At 49.8% G+C, this 16,564-nt stretch overlaps 2 protein-coding genes across 2 annotated transcripts; both read right to left on the bottom strand.

Annotated features, from left to right (window-relative positions):
- Positions 1-230: 230 nt before the first annotated feature.
- Positions 231-7,169, bottom strand: PtA15_1A601 (uncharacterized protein; the record flags this gene model as incomplete). The annotated part of the gene is made up of 16 exons (XM_053165646.1): positions 231-421; positions 2,511-2,592; positions 2,659-2,738; positions 2,822-3,197; positions 3,269-3,301; positions 3,372-3,551; positions 3,634-3,690; positions 3,758-4,496; positions 4,750-4,851; positions 4,932-6,169; positions 6,242-6,274; positions 6,359-6,511; positions 6,590-6,637; positions 6,702-6,832; positions 6,904-6,997; positions 7,068-7,169. 16 exons carry the CDS (start codon positions 7,167-7,169, stop codon positions 231-233), a joined length of 3,639 nt encoding a protein of 1,212 aa, XP_053016816.1.
- An 8,543-nt stretch (positions 7,170-15,712) lies between these two features.
- Positions 15,713-16,120, bottom strand: PtA15_1A600 (uncharacterized protein; the record flags this gene model as incomplete). Its single annotated transcript, XM_053165645.1, has 2 exons — positions 15,713-15,903; positions 15,973-16,120. The coding sequence occupies 2 exons, from the start codon at positions 16,118-16,120 to the stop codon at positions 15,713-15,715; spliced, it is 339 nt and encodes a 112-aa protein (XP_053016815.1).
- Positions 16,121-16,564: the final 444 nt, after the last annotated feature.

Below are 16,564 nucleotides of genomic sequence, written 5' to 3'. Positions count from 1 at the left end.
GGCCAAAATAGTTTTGGAGTTCTGGACAGGCTTGTAGATAAAGGTTGCTCCCGTTGTGAATCTTCATGACACGCTTGATATATACGACGCCGCAGCGCCGATTCCATCGATTTCGCTTGGCACTGTAGCTCAGTTGGTAGAGCACATGCTTAACATCTTGATTGTGTCCGCATGTTGTCGTCGGTTCGAGCCCGGCCAGAGTCAGATTTTTTGCCCCGCCCGGGAATGTGTCAGATGTAACCGGGAAGTAGTCTGAGGCTGGCAAGGTCGACGATGGAGAGGGTAGTGGGGAAGGAGGAAGACGGAGAAGGGTTGGCGGCGGAAAGCTTCCGGAATCCGAATCGCTCGAGCTCGTCGGCCGCTCGGTCACCGTCCCCAGCGTCTCTGCCCCTCCGTTTTGGCTCCTCCGTTGGCGACATCGCTTTGGAAAGCGTACCGTGTGCTTTCGTGCAGCCCTCAATTCGCTGTCCTGAGGTACTGATTGATTGACACGCAAAAAGTGCAGACCCTCACACGATGCTACCGCGTCGGGTTCGGTTACTTCTTGCACCTTCCCGGGCGGAGCAAAAAAAGATGACTCTGGCCGGGCTCGAACCGACGACAACATGCGTACACAATCAAGATGTTAAGCATGTGCTCTACCAACTGAGCTACAGTGCCAAGGGAACTCAATGGGCTCTATCCCGCGGGGCCCTGTATATCAAGCGTGTCATTGACAATCAGACAGGCGGGAGCGACCTTTATCTACAAGCCTCGTGATTGCAGATCAGAATCAAGAACGCCGAACCTATTTCGAGCATGCAAAGCTGGCACGAACTTTTATCGAGATAAGGGGTGCCAAGAGTGTGCAGCTTAGATTGCAGTCTCCGTAGACCGCGCTGGGTGATGATCGATCGCGTGTGTACGACGGCGAGTGCTCCCCCTCATCAACCGACAATCCATCATCCCCTGAGCGGTTTGGGGGCCCCGACGTCACCTCTGTTCAAGCTATGGATTATCAACCAGCTCGGTCCATAAGAGTGCACACCATGACGTCTGTTCATGGGTTGCGGAAAAAGCGTACTCGAAAGAATTCTATGATGCTTGGTGGTGGCGGTGGTGTTGCTGGTGCACTGGTGTGGTTATTATTGGTTGCTGACTGAGCCCTCACAGATCCTGCTTGCGTTCGGGGGTCAACCATCACGGGATGGTTTTCTTGCGTGTTTCTTGCCCTTCAGCCTTGTAGGTCGACCCAGACACCGACACAAGATCCAAGACCGCTAATGGTTGTAACCAAGGGAATAGAGAATCACTTGGAATCATTACGCGACCATCCTCGGGCCTCCGCTGCCAAAAGTCTCCAGATAAATACAAGTTTCATGTGATATAGTCCCCAACAGACGAAAGAAAGAGCAAAAAAAACTACCATGCAAATATTTTCTGTATTTTTTTTGTGTGTGTATACGTTTAATTTTTTTTTGGAAGCAGGGCGAAGTGATGAGAGCAGAAAGAAACAGGAAAACCTAGGAAAACGCTACAAGGAAAAAAAGGAGATGGGTGTGGATGCATGGAGGCCCGTGCTGAAACATGCATCATACACCCACGTCCAAAAAAAAAAGCCTCGGCGATGCAGTGGTGTCTGCATGTTTTCCTGGGTAATGATGATAATGATGATGATATCTGGTTTCTGACGATGGTGTAAGACTGTTATGATGATATACTTCGAAGGTAAGATTTTCCTGATGGATGGAGCCACGCTCCTTTTGTGGAGTCCTTTTTTCTTTTAATCCAAAACTTCACCCTGGTAGCACAACCGAAAAACAGCACCAAAAAGGATGAGCAAATGACTCGAGAATCGCGACAGGAAAGAAGGACTGACGCGGGTGTTCAAGTTGAACAGAGCAGCCAATTCGCTGACAGTCATCCTCTTGAGCTCTAGAAAAAAAAGCGAAAAGACAAGCAAATCAGCGAGCTGTGTCCAAAAAAAAAAAAAACACCGAAGAGGACTGACTTTTGCCGGTGCCCTCGCCGAGCGTGCTGTCAGTGATGTCTTGTTTGCCCTTCTGGAGGGCCACGATGCGCTCCTCGACGGTTTTAGTGAGCATCACTCGCTTCACGAAGACCGGCTTTTCTTGGCCGAATCGATGGGCACGACTGTGTGGAGAACAACAACACAAAATCAGCGGGACCGACGGGCGAAGCGGCGGAGAGGAGGAAAGGTTGCTTACTCGAAAGCTTGCTTCTCGCTGGCTGGCGACCAGGCAAGATCGAGCGACACGACGCCTGGAAAACCCCGACCCATAAGATCAATCACCAGGGCCCGCTAATCACCAAGGCAAAAAAAGGGAGAACTGACGATTGGCACAGGTCAAGTTGAGGCCGACTCCGCCACACTTCAACGACATGAGCATGATGGAGTACTCGGGCTTTTTCTTGAAGTTGGAGACGGCCATGTTGCCTATATAGTCCAAACAAACAGGCATGAATGCTCGGGGTAAAAGAGAGACAACGGCAAAAAAAAGAGAACGGACGTTCGAGGGTGTTCATGTCTCCCTGATACGACACATAACGGAGCCCGCGCTCGCGAAGGAACGTCCCGCATATGTGGAGCATCTGGACGCCAGAAGGGACGTCAATTGCGATCTCGAGGGACGCAGCACAAGGTGGGGCCGAACTTACGCTTGTCCATTGGCTGACGACGATGATCTTGTCTGTCGGGCATTCTTTCTTAATCTCCTCGATTCGTTCCAAGAGCCAGACTGCGAATCACCCCCCAAAAAACACGTGTGCGTATATCAGAGAGAGAGAGCAGAGGTCAGTGTGGGAGAGACAGGGGACGAACCGAGTTTGGTGGAGGGCACGAATTCGGAGCGGGCGATTTTCTCCTTTCCTTTCTCGGAGGGGCCGTCATCATCGGAGTCGTCGAGGATGCCGTTGCGCATCTTATGGCGGACGGTGATTCCCGAGTCGGGCAGATCGCTGTCGTCGTCGTCGATGACGTCGGCAGGGGGCACGAAGGCCTTCTTGAGATAGGTGTCGATCCTGCGGAAGGGGGCCCGACAGTTCGGGCAGGGCTTCGGGATCCGGCTCGGGTCCGTGTTCGAGTCGTCTTCCATCGGCCCCCGTTGCTGCATCATCAGTGTGTCCAGACACGCTTCACAGAACACGTGCCCGCATTGCGTCACCCGCGAGGTGTCATCCAATGCATCGTTACATATCTAAAAGGGACAGATTAGAAAGGACAATGTGGTGTATATTGGCGGCAGGTAACAGAGTAATGACAACTCACGGGGCATTCGGGAACAGCAGCTTCGCTGCGGTTCTACAAACGGGTGCAGACAGATTGTGAGCAGGGACTGAGACAGATAGGGGAGAAACTCCGCTCCACGAACCTGTTGTTCGGCTTTGACCAGCTCATCAGCCTCCTCTTGGAATTTCTTCTTGACATTATCGACCCAAGTTTGCCCGCGTTCGCCGATGGCTCTCTTAAGCTCGCTGTCTGGGTCGGCGTACTCGGGGTCGGCCGAGTCCTCGGGGTTGATCGGGCTGTCGTCCTCTTCAATCGCAAGAGACTAAAGCCAAAAAAAGGTGGAAGAGAAGGGGGAGAGATGAGGAAAAAGAGAGAAGAGGATCAAGGAGAGAAGGCGGGCTTACGGGATGTCCGCAAGCTTGCCGCAATCGCAGGAGCAAGACTAAGATACAAGCGAAGTTCTAAACCAGAATGAAGAAGTCAGACACCGCCAAGAGATAATCGAAGATTGGGAGACAAAAATCGCACTTTGAGGACGGTACCTCTTCTGAGGAAGACGTTGAACTTCTGCTGGGCGTGTTTCTCGAGCATCTCGTAAATCTCGCGTTCGTCGGGGGACATGTCGAGCCAGACGTCTTCCTCGTGTTTAGGGGGGAGTACGATGAGCGGTTTGCCGTCCAACTTGGAGTTTTTCTGGCGACGGAGCATGCATGTTCCCAGGACGGCCTGGGCCCTGGACGTAGCGAGGTTGGGCCTCTTCTTTTCATTGACGGTGATGTGGTCGCGGAAGCGATGGTGGTCGTTGTACGGCCGGATCCGCAGGAAACGTAGGTACGGGTAAATGTCCCAGAGCGTGTTGAAGATCGGCGTGCCGGTCAAGCACCAGCGATAGATCGACTTCAGCGCGCATACCGCCCTACTTTTCTTTGATTTGCGGTTCCGGATGATCTGCGCCTCGTCGATCACCACCCGGTACCACTCGATCTTGTAGAGCCCGCGCGGCTTCTTCGTGCTGTCCACCTCCTCCACCTCGTCGTCGTACCAATCCCCCCTGAGCGTGTCTAAAGTCGTGATCACAACATCATAATTCGACACTTTCTTGCGGTCGGCAACCTTCGCGCTCGAGTGGTAGATCAAGACGCTCAGATCGCACGTCGATCGCTCCGCAATTTCTTCCTTCCATTGCGTCAGAAGCGCCAACGGGGCCAAGATAAGTGTGCCCTTGATTTTGGGATCCGTTGAGCGATTCTTGACCATCGTGGCAATCCTAAAGCCGAACAAAAATCAAATACAATTTAGCGCATAGTCAGAGAAGAGAGACAGAGTGGATAGTTGCACTGCAAGAAAAAAAATGCTGCAGCTGGTGGTGTTAGTTGGATTACTTCAACAAAACCCAGTCACTGTTCATCATGCACAGTGACTGAGACCCATTATGTATCGTTGCTCCAAAACAATGGCGATTTCATACTGGAGAATGACAGCAGTTGGGCGACATTTTGAGGCACAGTGAGCATGCTTACATTTGAATAGTCTTTCCAAGGCCCATCTCGTCGCCCAGAATCCCGCCCATATTCTTAGATTTTTCCTGCTTGATCATCCACGCCGTGCCGATGACTTGATGGCTGTGGCAGCAGACGATACCCTTGCACGCATGAGCCCAAGCTGTGCGAAAAGAAAAACGGCAAGAGGAGGAGAGACTGACGGCATGAGCAAGACGGAGAGCCCGTCGAGCCTGGGCTCCTCGCCCTCGACGAGCCCGAGCTCGAGGCGGGCCTCGGCGACGGTGGCGTTGTTGGTGAAGTCCATGTTGGTGACGGCCTGTTTGAGGAACTCGTGAGTTTCTTCGGGGCGGAAGTCGGGCTGGAGGTAGGGCATGCGTTCGCCGGGGCGGATGGCGTTGGATCCGAAGAGCTGGGGGAAGATGAGCTGGCTGGCAGAGGCCATCATGTCGAGCCGCCGCTCGTCCTCGTCCTCCGACGAGCTGTCGTCGGTCGTGTCGAAGATCCCCCGCCGGTCCTGTGGCCGGTCCACCGCGAAGGGGCTGCTCGAGGCCAGGCCCCCATAGGCGCCGAAGACCGGCGCCGTCGGCTCGCGTTTGAAGCCCGCTGATGCACTGGTTGAGGCCTGCGGGACAGGCTTCTGGTCCGCCAGGAACGGGCTGCCGAACGCTTGTTGTCCGCCGTAGCTCGCGAATGGGTGGACGGTCTGTTCGCGCTTGAAGGCCGCCGAAGCACTGGTCGAGGGCGCTGGGGCCTGCGGCTGCGGGAAGGAGGGAAACAGGTTGGGCACGCCCGTGGGCAGCGCACGCGGCTTGACGTCGGGCTTGGTGGATCCGCTGGGGCTGGGCTCGCCGGCCAAGTGGCGGATCATCCGCTCGTAGGCCGAGTTTCCCATCGCCGCGTCCAGCCTCGAGCGCGGAGTCGGCTTGTCGTCCGCGGGAATATGCGGCGACATGCCCGGCTTGCGGTCCACCAAGCTGCTCGAGGAGCGCCCCGCACGCGGGGTGGCGTCGTTCAGGATCGCGGCGCTCAGCCGACTGGTCGAGGCGCTCGAGGCGCGGGGCTGGTTCTTCATGGGCACAAGCCCTTGCGTCTTCATCCACTTGATGTCCTCGTCCGACGAACTCGCGAGCTCGTCGACGTCGATGGCCCGAGAGCTGGCCCGAAAACTGGTCGGCTTGGCTTCGTCAATCTCGATTGGGGTGCCCTGCTTGCCGAAGCTCTTGACGTTGAGGATTTTGAGATCCGAATCGCCATCCGAGGTGTCGACATCCACGATCCGGGACGGGCCTTTGGATGGGCTGGGGTTGCTCGTCCTCGAGGACCGCGGCCGGCCCATGTTGTCGTCCGACGAGACCAAATCGATGACTCGGCTGGTTTTGTTGGCAGTGCTGGAACGCCCAGGGGTCGCGTTTGCCCTTTTGACGTGTCGGGGACTTATCTATCATGGCCAATGGGGGATCAAAAGTCAGCAGCTCGCTCCGCTTCAAGGTTGTAATCCGGCCGAACGCACTGGTGGTGAACTTGGGCCTCTTTTTGATGAGGTCTTCTCGGCGGGAAAAGGATGTTTCAAAGACATGTTCGAAATAGGTGATTTTTTCAAGGGGAAAAAACGGGGTGGCTGACTTACAGATTGACTCCTGGAAGTTGAGGTAGGATGGGATGGTTTGGTATCATCGTCCAAGCTCAGATGAGAGGGCTTGCTGTCGCTGGCTTTGCTGGTATGGCGGATCGGCATGGCGGAATGGACAGTAGGTTGGGCCGAGGAAGACTTACGTGCCGCCTGGCCACATGAAAGCAATTGATCATACTTTAGATGAGGGCTTGGACGGCTGATCAGCTGCAAAAATGGAGTTCTTACCCACTGCGAAACACGGTAGTCTCGTAGGCTCTCGTGATGATCATGGTCCTGGAAAATCACGCAAAGTAATCAGTGAGCTGTGAGCGTGTCGATGAAAGGAATCAAGACCAACAAAGATGTGCTGCTGGAATTCGGAGAGTCCACCGACACCGACTGAACGCCCGCCGTCTGCTCTTTTAGTTCGTGGTTTGAGTGCGATGGGGTGTGATGAGCAGCCGGGTTCGAGACATCGGATCGTGCCAACTGGGAACACGCAATCGAGCGATGTTGAGCCAGGATTCGCGGTGAAAATCAGAGAGACAAGTTGGGCTCACATCCATTGCCTGCATGCGGCGTCAATCTGAACCAGAAGTCGTCGGGGAATTCTTTCAAGTGGGCGCGCAGTTGGGAGAGATATCCTTCGGGTATCTGCAGAAGACATGGAGCGGGTCAGCGGTCGCCGCCGGCCAGTGTCGGGTGGGAACATGGGCAGCCTGACCGGGAAGGGGGCCAGTTGCTTCTTGGCAAGCTTCTCGACATCGGCGTCTGTGCGAGGCGGACCCGCCTGGAACTCTTCGAAGGACGGCAAGACTTCCATCATGGAGGGGGGCGGCTATCGCAGTTGGTTGTGCCTGGACCAGCGCTTGTTGGAGTGCGTGCTATTTATTGTGTGGGGAGGAAGAGGAAGAAGGGTGGCTGTGGGGTGGCTTTGAAAGGCGCATGCAGCCAGCCGATTCGAGCTGGGGTGGGTCTCGACCGCCTCCGGACGTCGCCAGTCGTCCAGGGGGCTCACAGCCTCACCCACACCCACCGGCTCGCGTGAAAAAGGGGACGCGTTGGAGTTGAACAGCCCAGGGCTCCACCACAGGGCACAGCCTCACCCGCGAGCATCTTGCATCCAGCCCTGATCTGCAACAAAGGCTTTCCGGTCTGCCACACTGACCTCTGAATCTCATCAGGCCTGTGAATAACCAAAGCAGCGAGCGTGAACGGCATCAATATCCAAGGTTTGCATGAGGCAGTTTATGCATGGATGCACAATCATTTGTTTGCATGTCACCCTATGTCGCCCTGTAGAGGGTCACAAGGTTCACATCTCAATTTATGTGAGCACCATAACTTAGACTGGGTGACTTCCTGTCCAGAAGGGCCTCCCAGAAGTGATCTGGAGTCCTGAAAGCTGGATTTCCCTGCAAAAATCTAGGGCCCTGTTTGTTATCTGATAAATATTGTGTAATATTAAAAACACACTACAATTACAATGTGTAGAAAAATTGGGGGCTGATCTTTTGTAAGTAAACTGGTTAGGTCTGTTACAGTTTACTTGCAAAAGATTATGTAGCCTAAAAAATGATGTTGTACAATTATGGTGTTCAAAGTTGGAATTTATGCATGCATAAATTCATAAATCATGAATTCACAAAACATTTTTGGCTGGGGAACCAAAGATTAAGGCCCCGTTTGGAGCCAATATAATCCGGGCAATATATGAGTTTTTTTGCCTGACATCCTATGTGACATCTGATCAGGTCCGCCAAAACTTGATCAGATGTCACAAAATTCCAGATTATATCACGCAATTATATTGGCTCCAACCGGAGCCTAAATGAGCAGTCTCCTGCAAACAAATTTTTATGAATTATGATTTACACATTTATGCATGCAGAAATTTCAACTTTGAACACCGTAAATATGTAAATCATAATTCTACAGTGTTTTCAATATGACACCAGAAATATATTATATACCATGCTAACAAACTGGGACTAGACTTTTTGGGTCTATATCTGCAACTACTGCAAGGCTACCAGATTATCCAGGGGATAAATTTCCATTGGCATTTAGAAGACACCTCCTAAAACCACAACCAGTGCACATGAAAGGAATGAACTGCAGGCTTAAGAAAAGAAATCCTTTTTACTGATAATCAAAACTTTGGGTATGGGAATTGAGAGCTTAGGCTCCCAGACATTACAGGAAGTCATACACTGCTCCTTTAGGGCTGCATAATTAGGTCCAGAATCTGAGTTGACAGCAGCTGTGTCATTGATCCTGTTGCTTCTGTGAGAATGCACCTCAAGGCAAACGGCTTAGCACCCATAAATTGGGGAAGCGGCCGGGAGCTCCAACAGCTGCGGAATTTGGTAAGCAAAAAGCAAACCACTTCCGCAGTCCGAACCTGCCGCGTGGAGTCGTAAAACTGACACATCAAATTTTGATGTATGCAGGTCCGACACCAACAAGCACCAAGGTTAGGCACGTGGATAATCCCGGCCCTCAGTCATTAAGAGCGAGAATATCAGTTGACACCAAAGGTGAGTAACTGAGAACTCAAACTCTGACTAGACCAAGATGAAAAGCTAAAACATCATCCTTATCCTTCTCTAGACAAAGTCAACGGGATCAAGAACAACCTAACCAATCCCTCTGAAAGAGAAGCGGTATCAGACGGTGAGTGGAAGTGCCCACTATAAACAACTGAGAAACTATAGGCTCATAGGCAGAACGCTTGTGTTTAGATAACGTAGCATCACTCCTACGCCGTTTTGCCAAGGACAAATCCAGCGCCCCAAAAAGGGACAAAAAAGACTCAACAAGTGTAAGACTGCTTGGAGCTACTATCAAAGATAGATAAAGACAGAGAGCTGACCAGGCGTTGCGGTTCATGAACGCACAGGAAAACCTGAGCTCAACACCGACACCGCTACTCTAGATCTCTCTCTTTTCTTTACTCAAAACAAAGAGCGGTCTATTGCCTGCTCTTAGGTAAATAGGCCTTAAATACTTATTCTAAGATCTATTGTTCACAAATCTTATACATACATGATAGAGTCTGATCAAAAGCAATGAATCTTAGTCATCTGAAAACTTTCAGCTTCAACATTATTGATTTTACCAGTGTTGTTGGTTTAGTCCAGAGTGTAATTCAAGACTTGTACCAAAGCAAGTAATATCCAAAAAAAAAAAATGGGCAGAAAAAAATACATCCTGGGAATGGAGATTGACCTCAAATGGATCACCTTTCCAGGTAATATAAAAATTGTCAAACTCAAATTTGAAGCTGTGAAAGTGAGAGAACTAACAAACAATAAATGAGCTTCTGCAGACATTAAGGTGAATTCTCAAAATAATTTCATCCACATAGGTTTCCAATAATGGTAACATAATGGCTTTCTTAGGAAATGCAAAAGAATGTTTAAGGCACTGCCAGCATGTTTGGCTGGGATGAAGTCATCCCAGTTTAACTGGGATGCACTCAACCGATTTAAAATGGGTCGATCTTGACCAATGAAATATAAATCCAAAGGGGGGACCTTGGATTTATATTTCATCAGTTGAGATCAACCAAGTTTAAATTGGTTGAGTTCATCCCAGTTTAACTGGGATAACCTTAACCCAGCTAATTATGCTGGCAGTGAGGAGATGTGTGTTCTCCCTTTGCTTGGTTTCCCCAGGGTTTTCCACCCAATATTGATTCTAACCACCTTTGATCTGCCTTGAGTTCACTTTGTTCCAAATTCATCATCTAAATTGCTGTTAGAGCCAGTTCATTACTAAGAATTTGTGTCAGCTATTTTAGCTAAATTCTTTTGTGCTTGTAAATATGGGGAAGAATCCAATACACTGTGAAAAACACTTGAGAAACTGCCGCCAGTTGACATGCAATATTACCAAGACACCTTTGTAATACTGCATGTCAACTGGCAGCAGCTTCTTGAGTATTTACTATTTTTCACAGTGATAGCGAGTACTAAAACTGACTAGCTCGCTGATCTATTCTCTTGGATTGAAAACAACCCTGCTTTGAGGCCCCAGCTCTATCCTTGGAGGGATATAAAATACCCCTGATACATCAGGTCCCTCCCTTTTCTTTTTTCATGGTATTTAAATCCATCTCACACAAACTCTACCTTCCTTCTAATGCTACTTTGCATGTTGTGGTGATCAATTCTGGCACATTTTTCAAAATTTTCCATGGAGAAATCAGGGCCGAGTGCAGATGATGCAGAACGGAGCGCACAACTGAATGTGGCGAGGCGGCGGCGGGCAGAGGCTCAAGCTGGACTTGAACTTTGCAGGCCAGCGCGGACTGACTAGCGGAGGCGGTGATTGGGGGAAGCCGTGGCAGCCAAAGCATGCTATGTCCGCGGGCGTAGCTGGCATGTGGGATCCTGAAATCATAGACTAGACAGAGGTGTGGAAGCTAGGGCGAGGAGTTCAACGGTGGAGTTAGTGTGAGAGCCAAGCTTGGCAGATGACGTGTGTGTGTGTATAGCCCTTGGCGGAAGAAAAGTGTGCATGTGTGAATGGTGTTGGTGGATGGTGTGTGTGGGAGGTGGGTAGAGGATGTTGTTTAGTTCTCTTTCTTTTCTCTACAAAAATAGGGCGGGGGAGGGAGAATTCTGCCTCATACTCCCCACAGACTCTCCTTTATGGCTTCCATTTACTTTGCAGACTGTTGTGCGTCTTTTGAATTTGTGTACATTGTGGAGTGGAGGTTACTTTGCGGATTTGCTTTACCTGTGTTCCAGTTTTGCTTGCTTTACGGCTGTTTTCTTGTGTTTTCACAGAGCTTTGTGGCAGATTATCCTCTTATGTGGCAGAGCTTCATGTTACAATTTGATTTTGCAGAGCTTTATTATTATATTTGCTTTACTACATTTACCCCGCTTGGAGCCCTACCACATTGGCAGAGCTGCAGAGCGGAGTCCTCTGAATCCCCCAAATTTCTCCGGGATGATCTTGCAGAGGAGTGGTCCCAACACTTTCTTCAACTACAGCGCACTGCCAGGGTTGAGGTTATCCCAGTTAACAACCAATTTAAACTTGGTTGACTGGAGTGGGATGAACTCAACCAACTTAAACTTGGTTGATCTGAACTGATGAAATATAAATCAAAGGTACCCCCCCTTGGGTATATATTTAATTGGATGAGATCAAGCCATTTTAAATTGGTTGAGTGCATCCTAGTTAAACTGGGATGTCTTCATCCCAGCCAAATATGCTGGCAGTGATGTTACTCACCAGGGGGGGAATCCGTGGCACTTCTCACAGAGTGCCATACCGTAATTTGTTTCAGTAACTTCTTGTGAAGTCAACTGCTTGTGCATCTGCAAATAATGCCTGAAGGATTGTTCATCTGATGTTGAATTCATAGTGATGTCTTGTCTAACTAATGTATCAGCAACTAGGAAATCACATGGTAGAATTTGATTGCATTAATTAAACCAACCAAACTACTGGAAGGTAGGGAAGGAAAGGTAAAATGTATTCATTGTACATCAACAGAAAAAACAATTCATTTCATGATCCAAGCGGCTCTTAATCTGAGCCAACGGCCATTTTGCAAGTATGTAATTTACTCTTGACATAAGCCTTTACTGAACCCACAATCAAAGAATTGAACAAAATTGGTGATAATCTGAGGAAGGTCTGTCAAAGTGATCATGATTCACCGGGGGTTTCCAGAGCAAGAGGGATTTCTGGGAAGGTCCTGATTGGGTGTTGTGGTGATGAAGAGAAGGCTGGAGGGGTGTGCAGGAACGCCAGGATGCATGACCGGGTTGTTGCTGATGGGCTGTGATGTTTGGAGCACCTAACAACAGCCACAAAAGGAGCCAACCAGAATTTAGCAATTTGAAAAGGTCGGAAAGATGGGGATGGGTAAAAAACATATGCTGCGTGTAAAAGTGTGACATCTCTGGCGGTAGGCAGAGGCCTCTGTTGGGTGAACTCTTCTTGATTGGGGAAGATCTCCATTGATCTTTGCAAGCATGCTGCTGGGGTGAGGACAGGTCATCACATGCAAGCTGATTGCACTGTGAGACGGCAATTCTCCGTGACAGTTTTGCATCAGGGGTCAAGTTGGGTCTCCTTGCCACAAGGACGCTCAGACATTGCATGAGGGTTCATGCGTTGAGTGTCTAACACCGTCTTGGCTGGGGAAAATCTCCAGGACGTTTGGCAGGCCAAGAAACCCTGGTGAGCCAAGAAGAGCGGGGTCGGGGGCCACAGGGAAAACGCCCTGGAGTCCCCGCAAGCAGCTGTGTGATAGGTGTCCACCCTGACGTTCGCGCAAACGTCCGGGTGGACATCACACAGCATTCATCCACCCTTCAACTCCCATCCCACCTGCACGGTGGATGAGTGATTTGAGACATATCCGGTGCAATACAGCTGGCTCTCCCTGAACCTGGCAGCCCACCATGGTAAGTTCAAGAAACTATCACACACAGATAATACTACCTTTGCACCAAATGCATTGCACGGAAGATCAGCTGCATCAGACCTCACACCTCTGAGCATCTGTTTGTAAGAATCCAATAATAAATTCCAATCCAGCCCAAAGGAAGGAACGTACACTACATGGTCAGAACTCACTTGATACACTGATATCAGGGCCAGCTTGGTTTTGGTGATCACAAAACAGTGTGGTCCAACTCCAAGGGTGCCTGTGTCCCCTGGATCCAACGTGGTGGGTACAGCAATCTTGAGGGAATGTCACCGGTGAAATCCCATTATTTTAGCACATCATGTCGCCATTAATCTTGTCAGGGCACTCTGCATACCAGAGGGTCACAGCTTTCCACACATTAGGGGTGTTGACAACTTGAAAGTCTTTTTAGAATCAGTTTGAGGAGGAATGACCATCTACACCTGGAGACTTGAAACTAGAAATTCCAAATCTGAAGCAAGATTAAAGAATGTTCTCTCCAATCTTGGAGATGATTTAAATCAACCAACCAGCCACAGTAGTATAAATACAAGGTGGATACGTCCACAAAGATGCCTAATTGAATCTTCCAATATCTTCTTTTCAAAAGGAGCTTGGAAATAGAGATCGCCAAGTGGACCCGGGTACCCGCCGCGTGTCCGGGTACCCGAGGTGTTTTTCGTGATATTCAGACACCTGTACCCGTACACGGCACCCGCGGGCGGGTACCGGCGGTACTTTTTGCGGGTACCGCGGGTACTTGTGCTTTTTTTTATCCAACACCCTCACTCGATGACAGCTACAGACTGTTCATCGGGAGTGATGGTTCCTCCCGATGACCGGGCTCTGTCCCAGTCATCGGGAGGGTTGTTTCCTCTTGATGACCGGAATAGAACCCGCTCATCGGGAGTGATGGTTCCTCTCGATGACCGGGATAGACCCTGCTCATTGAGAGGCTTTTTTCCTCTTGATGACCGGGGTCTGTTCCAGTCATCTCGAAGTAAACAACCCTCTCAATGAGCGGGTTCTATCACGGTCACCGAGGGGGTTGATTCTTCTTGATGACCGGGGCAGATCCCGGTCATCAAGAGGGCTGTATGCCTCTTGATTACTGAGGTTCGTCCCGGTCATCGAGAGGGCTGATTCCCCTTGATGACCAGAATCTGTCCCGGTCATCTTGAGGAATCAACCCCCTCGGTGACCGTAACAGCGGGTACCCGGGTACCTGGAAGACCCGCCTGCCGCGGGTATTTTTGGCGGGTATCCGGGTACCTGGTGCTTTTTTGCCCAAGATCCCGCACCCGGACCCGTACACGGCACCCGCGCGCGGGTACCCGAAGCCATGTGGCGGGTACCCGCCCAGGGGTCCACTTGGCGATCTCTACTTGGAAAGTGCTTGTTGATTCAATCACAAATCAAGAAGCTGAATTTTGTCTTACCCAAGGGGGCCCAGAATCGACCTCATCATTGGTTGAACATGGGGATCTTCATGAAATAAATACATTGTCCTCTCCAGATGATCCCTAATGAAACATTTGATCAACAGATATTTGTGCATAAATTGGGCTTCAGTGATTGTTGCCATAGGGTAAAAAGTTATACAAGAGTTATGGTTAAATCCAGCATGACATCAGTCCCCCGGTCTGATGGAATTATGATATGGCACTCTGTGGGAAGTGCCAGGACCCAGGAAACCCCTTATAAATGACCGTAACCTAAAATCCAGAATTTTGACAAAATTCATACATTTTTTGACCTCATTCATACACGTTTTGTGCGTATGCTTTGAGGATTTCCCAAATTTTCATACATTTTCCATGCCTACCGGCATTCCTGCCGAGGGGGGGGGGGTGCAAAAAAAAAAAAACCTGGGGTGCGCTGCCAAGGTGGGGCACTGGGGTACCAAAAATAAGCCAAGCTGTGCTGCTGAGGGAGGGAGGGCTACGGGTTTTTCTGGTGCACTCTCAGGAATTTCATACATCTTAGTTACTACCCTCTTGTACCCAGGAAAAATTTCATACACTTGAAGTGCTTACCATTGAGGCCAAAAACGCCCATTCATACCATTTTTGTGCCTACCATTTTGGGTTTTTGCCAAAAAATTCATACATTTTTGTTACGGTCATTTACAGGGGGTTTCCTGGGTCCTGAAGTGCCACGGATTCCCCCCTGGTGACTGTAGCGGTGACTACCCACCATCATTGGAAGCCAGGAGTAAGTATAAAGTAACTTGAATAAGACCATAATCAGAGGGTGGAAACCATACTAGCTTGACTAGGAACCTAATCAGAGGGTGGAAACCATACTAGCTTAACGAAGACCCCAATCAGAGGGCAGGGGCCCTCTGAAGTCAGGACTTTCAGGCTATGTCAATTCCGTGGGAGTAAATAATCAGCCCTTTTGGTGGGGAGTTTTCACAATGTTTTCCATTTCTGGGAGGGCCCAAGCTGTCTTACTTTGTCCCATTTTCCAATCCTCAACCAATCTGGTTGGTCTGCAATCAGAATTGTAACCTCATGGGTTTTGGATGCTGTAAAGTGCAAGATGTATAACACCTGATGAAGCGGGACACATGTCAGTCACAAGAAAGGACTTCAAAGGGAGCTCCAGGCCCCCCCAAAAATTAAGAAACACATGTGTAGAAACAAATTCCATCTTTTTTTGCATTTTTTGCTCCCTAAACCTCAATTGCACAACAAGAAATGGTGTGGCCAGGAAGGATTGAAAGATGCAGTTTTCCTAACTCTCTACTCCTGTGGGGGTGACTTCAGTTCGCACGAAGTCCCTCTCTCGGAAGGTCCCTGCGGCAGGGTGCCCCCCTCCAATAGAGGGACTTGGTTAAGTCATCGACATTCGGTGTGGCTTGCATTCTTTTCGGAGAAGGGAGCCGAATGTAAGAAACATCTGTGTCAAATCAGGGAAATCAGTGGTCAGAGAAGTTGAACGATGGGTTCCAAGTCAGACCGCGGTTTGAAACTTACGCCCGTCTGATGAGTGCTCCATGTTTCTGTTAAAAGGCAGCAGTATGCCTGGGTGGCAACAGAATTGGAGATTTCGACGTTATTGCAGTAGCGGTAACGGTACATGTGACGACCGGGGACCAACGGTGCCTTGATCGCAACTAATAGAGAGAATCATGGGTGAAAAGGTTAAAGCTGAAAAGAAGAGAAGAAAAACAGAAGCGGCTTACCTCTCAGGTCCTCCGCGCCGAATAGTACATGCTCTTGGTCGGTAAGCTGTCTCACACAAAAGAATATATACTGAACTTCGTTTATGCAAGCAGCAGTTGGAAAGGGTGGGTCCGACTTGGCTGGTACTGCTTGATTCTGGCGGGCCATGGTGATCACCAAAAACCTAATCCAGATGGACAAGTGCATGTCTGTTGCTGACGATGGATTTCTAGCTGGCGCCTGGAACTATTCGTAAATCAGAAAAATGGAAGGTGGTTTGGATCTCCTGGAGTCCTGCGAGTGGTATTGTATGAATGGCAAAATGCAAATCAGCGATAGAGGCAACCTCTTTTAAAACCCTGCCGCGTAGCTTATCAATGAGGTTAAGTGAGCCCTGCCGCCATGAATACATAGAAAGCGATAAGAGAACAACGCTGCGGCCTCAGGAGAGAAGCCCTGATCAGACAGCCATGCCACGGCGGTGAGTAGATTGTGAAGCTATCCACCGGTACAGGACAACCACAGGGAGGGTCTTGGACGGCCGAACTCGGAGTTGTATTTGTTGAGAATCATAAATGGCAACTTGCTAATTCACAGCAAAGGAAAGTCATG

This window comes from Puccinia triticina, chromosome 1A (assembly GCF_026914185.1).
Source record: "Puccinia triticina chromosome 1A, complete sequence".
NCBI classification, from domain to species: Eukaryota; Fungi; Basidiomycota; class Pucciniomycetes; order Pucciniales; family Pucciniaceae; genus Puccinia; species Puccinia triticina.
The sequence above is the reverse complement of the archived record's forward strand: the minus strand, read 5'-3'. Positions and strand labels throughout refer to the sequence as shown.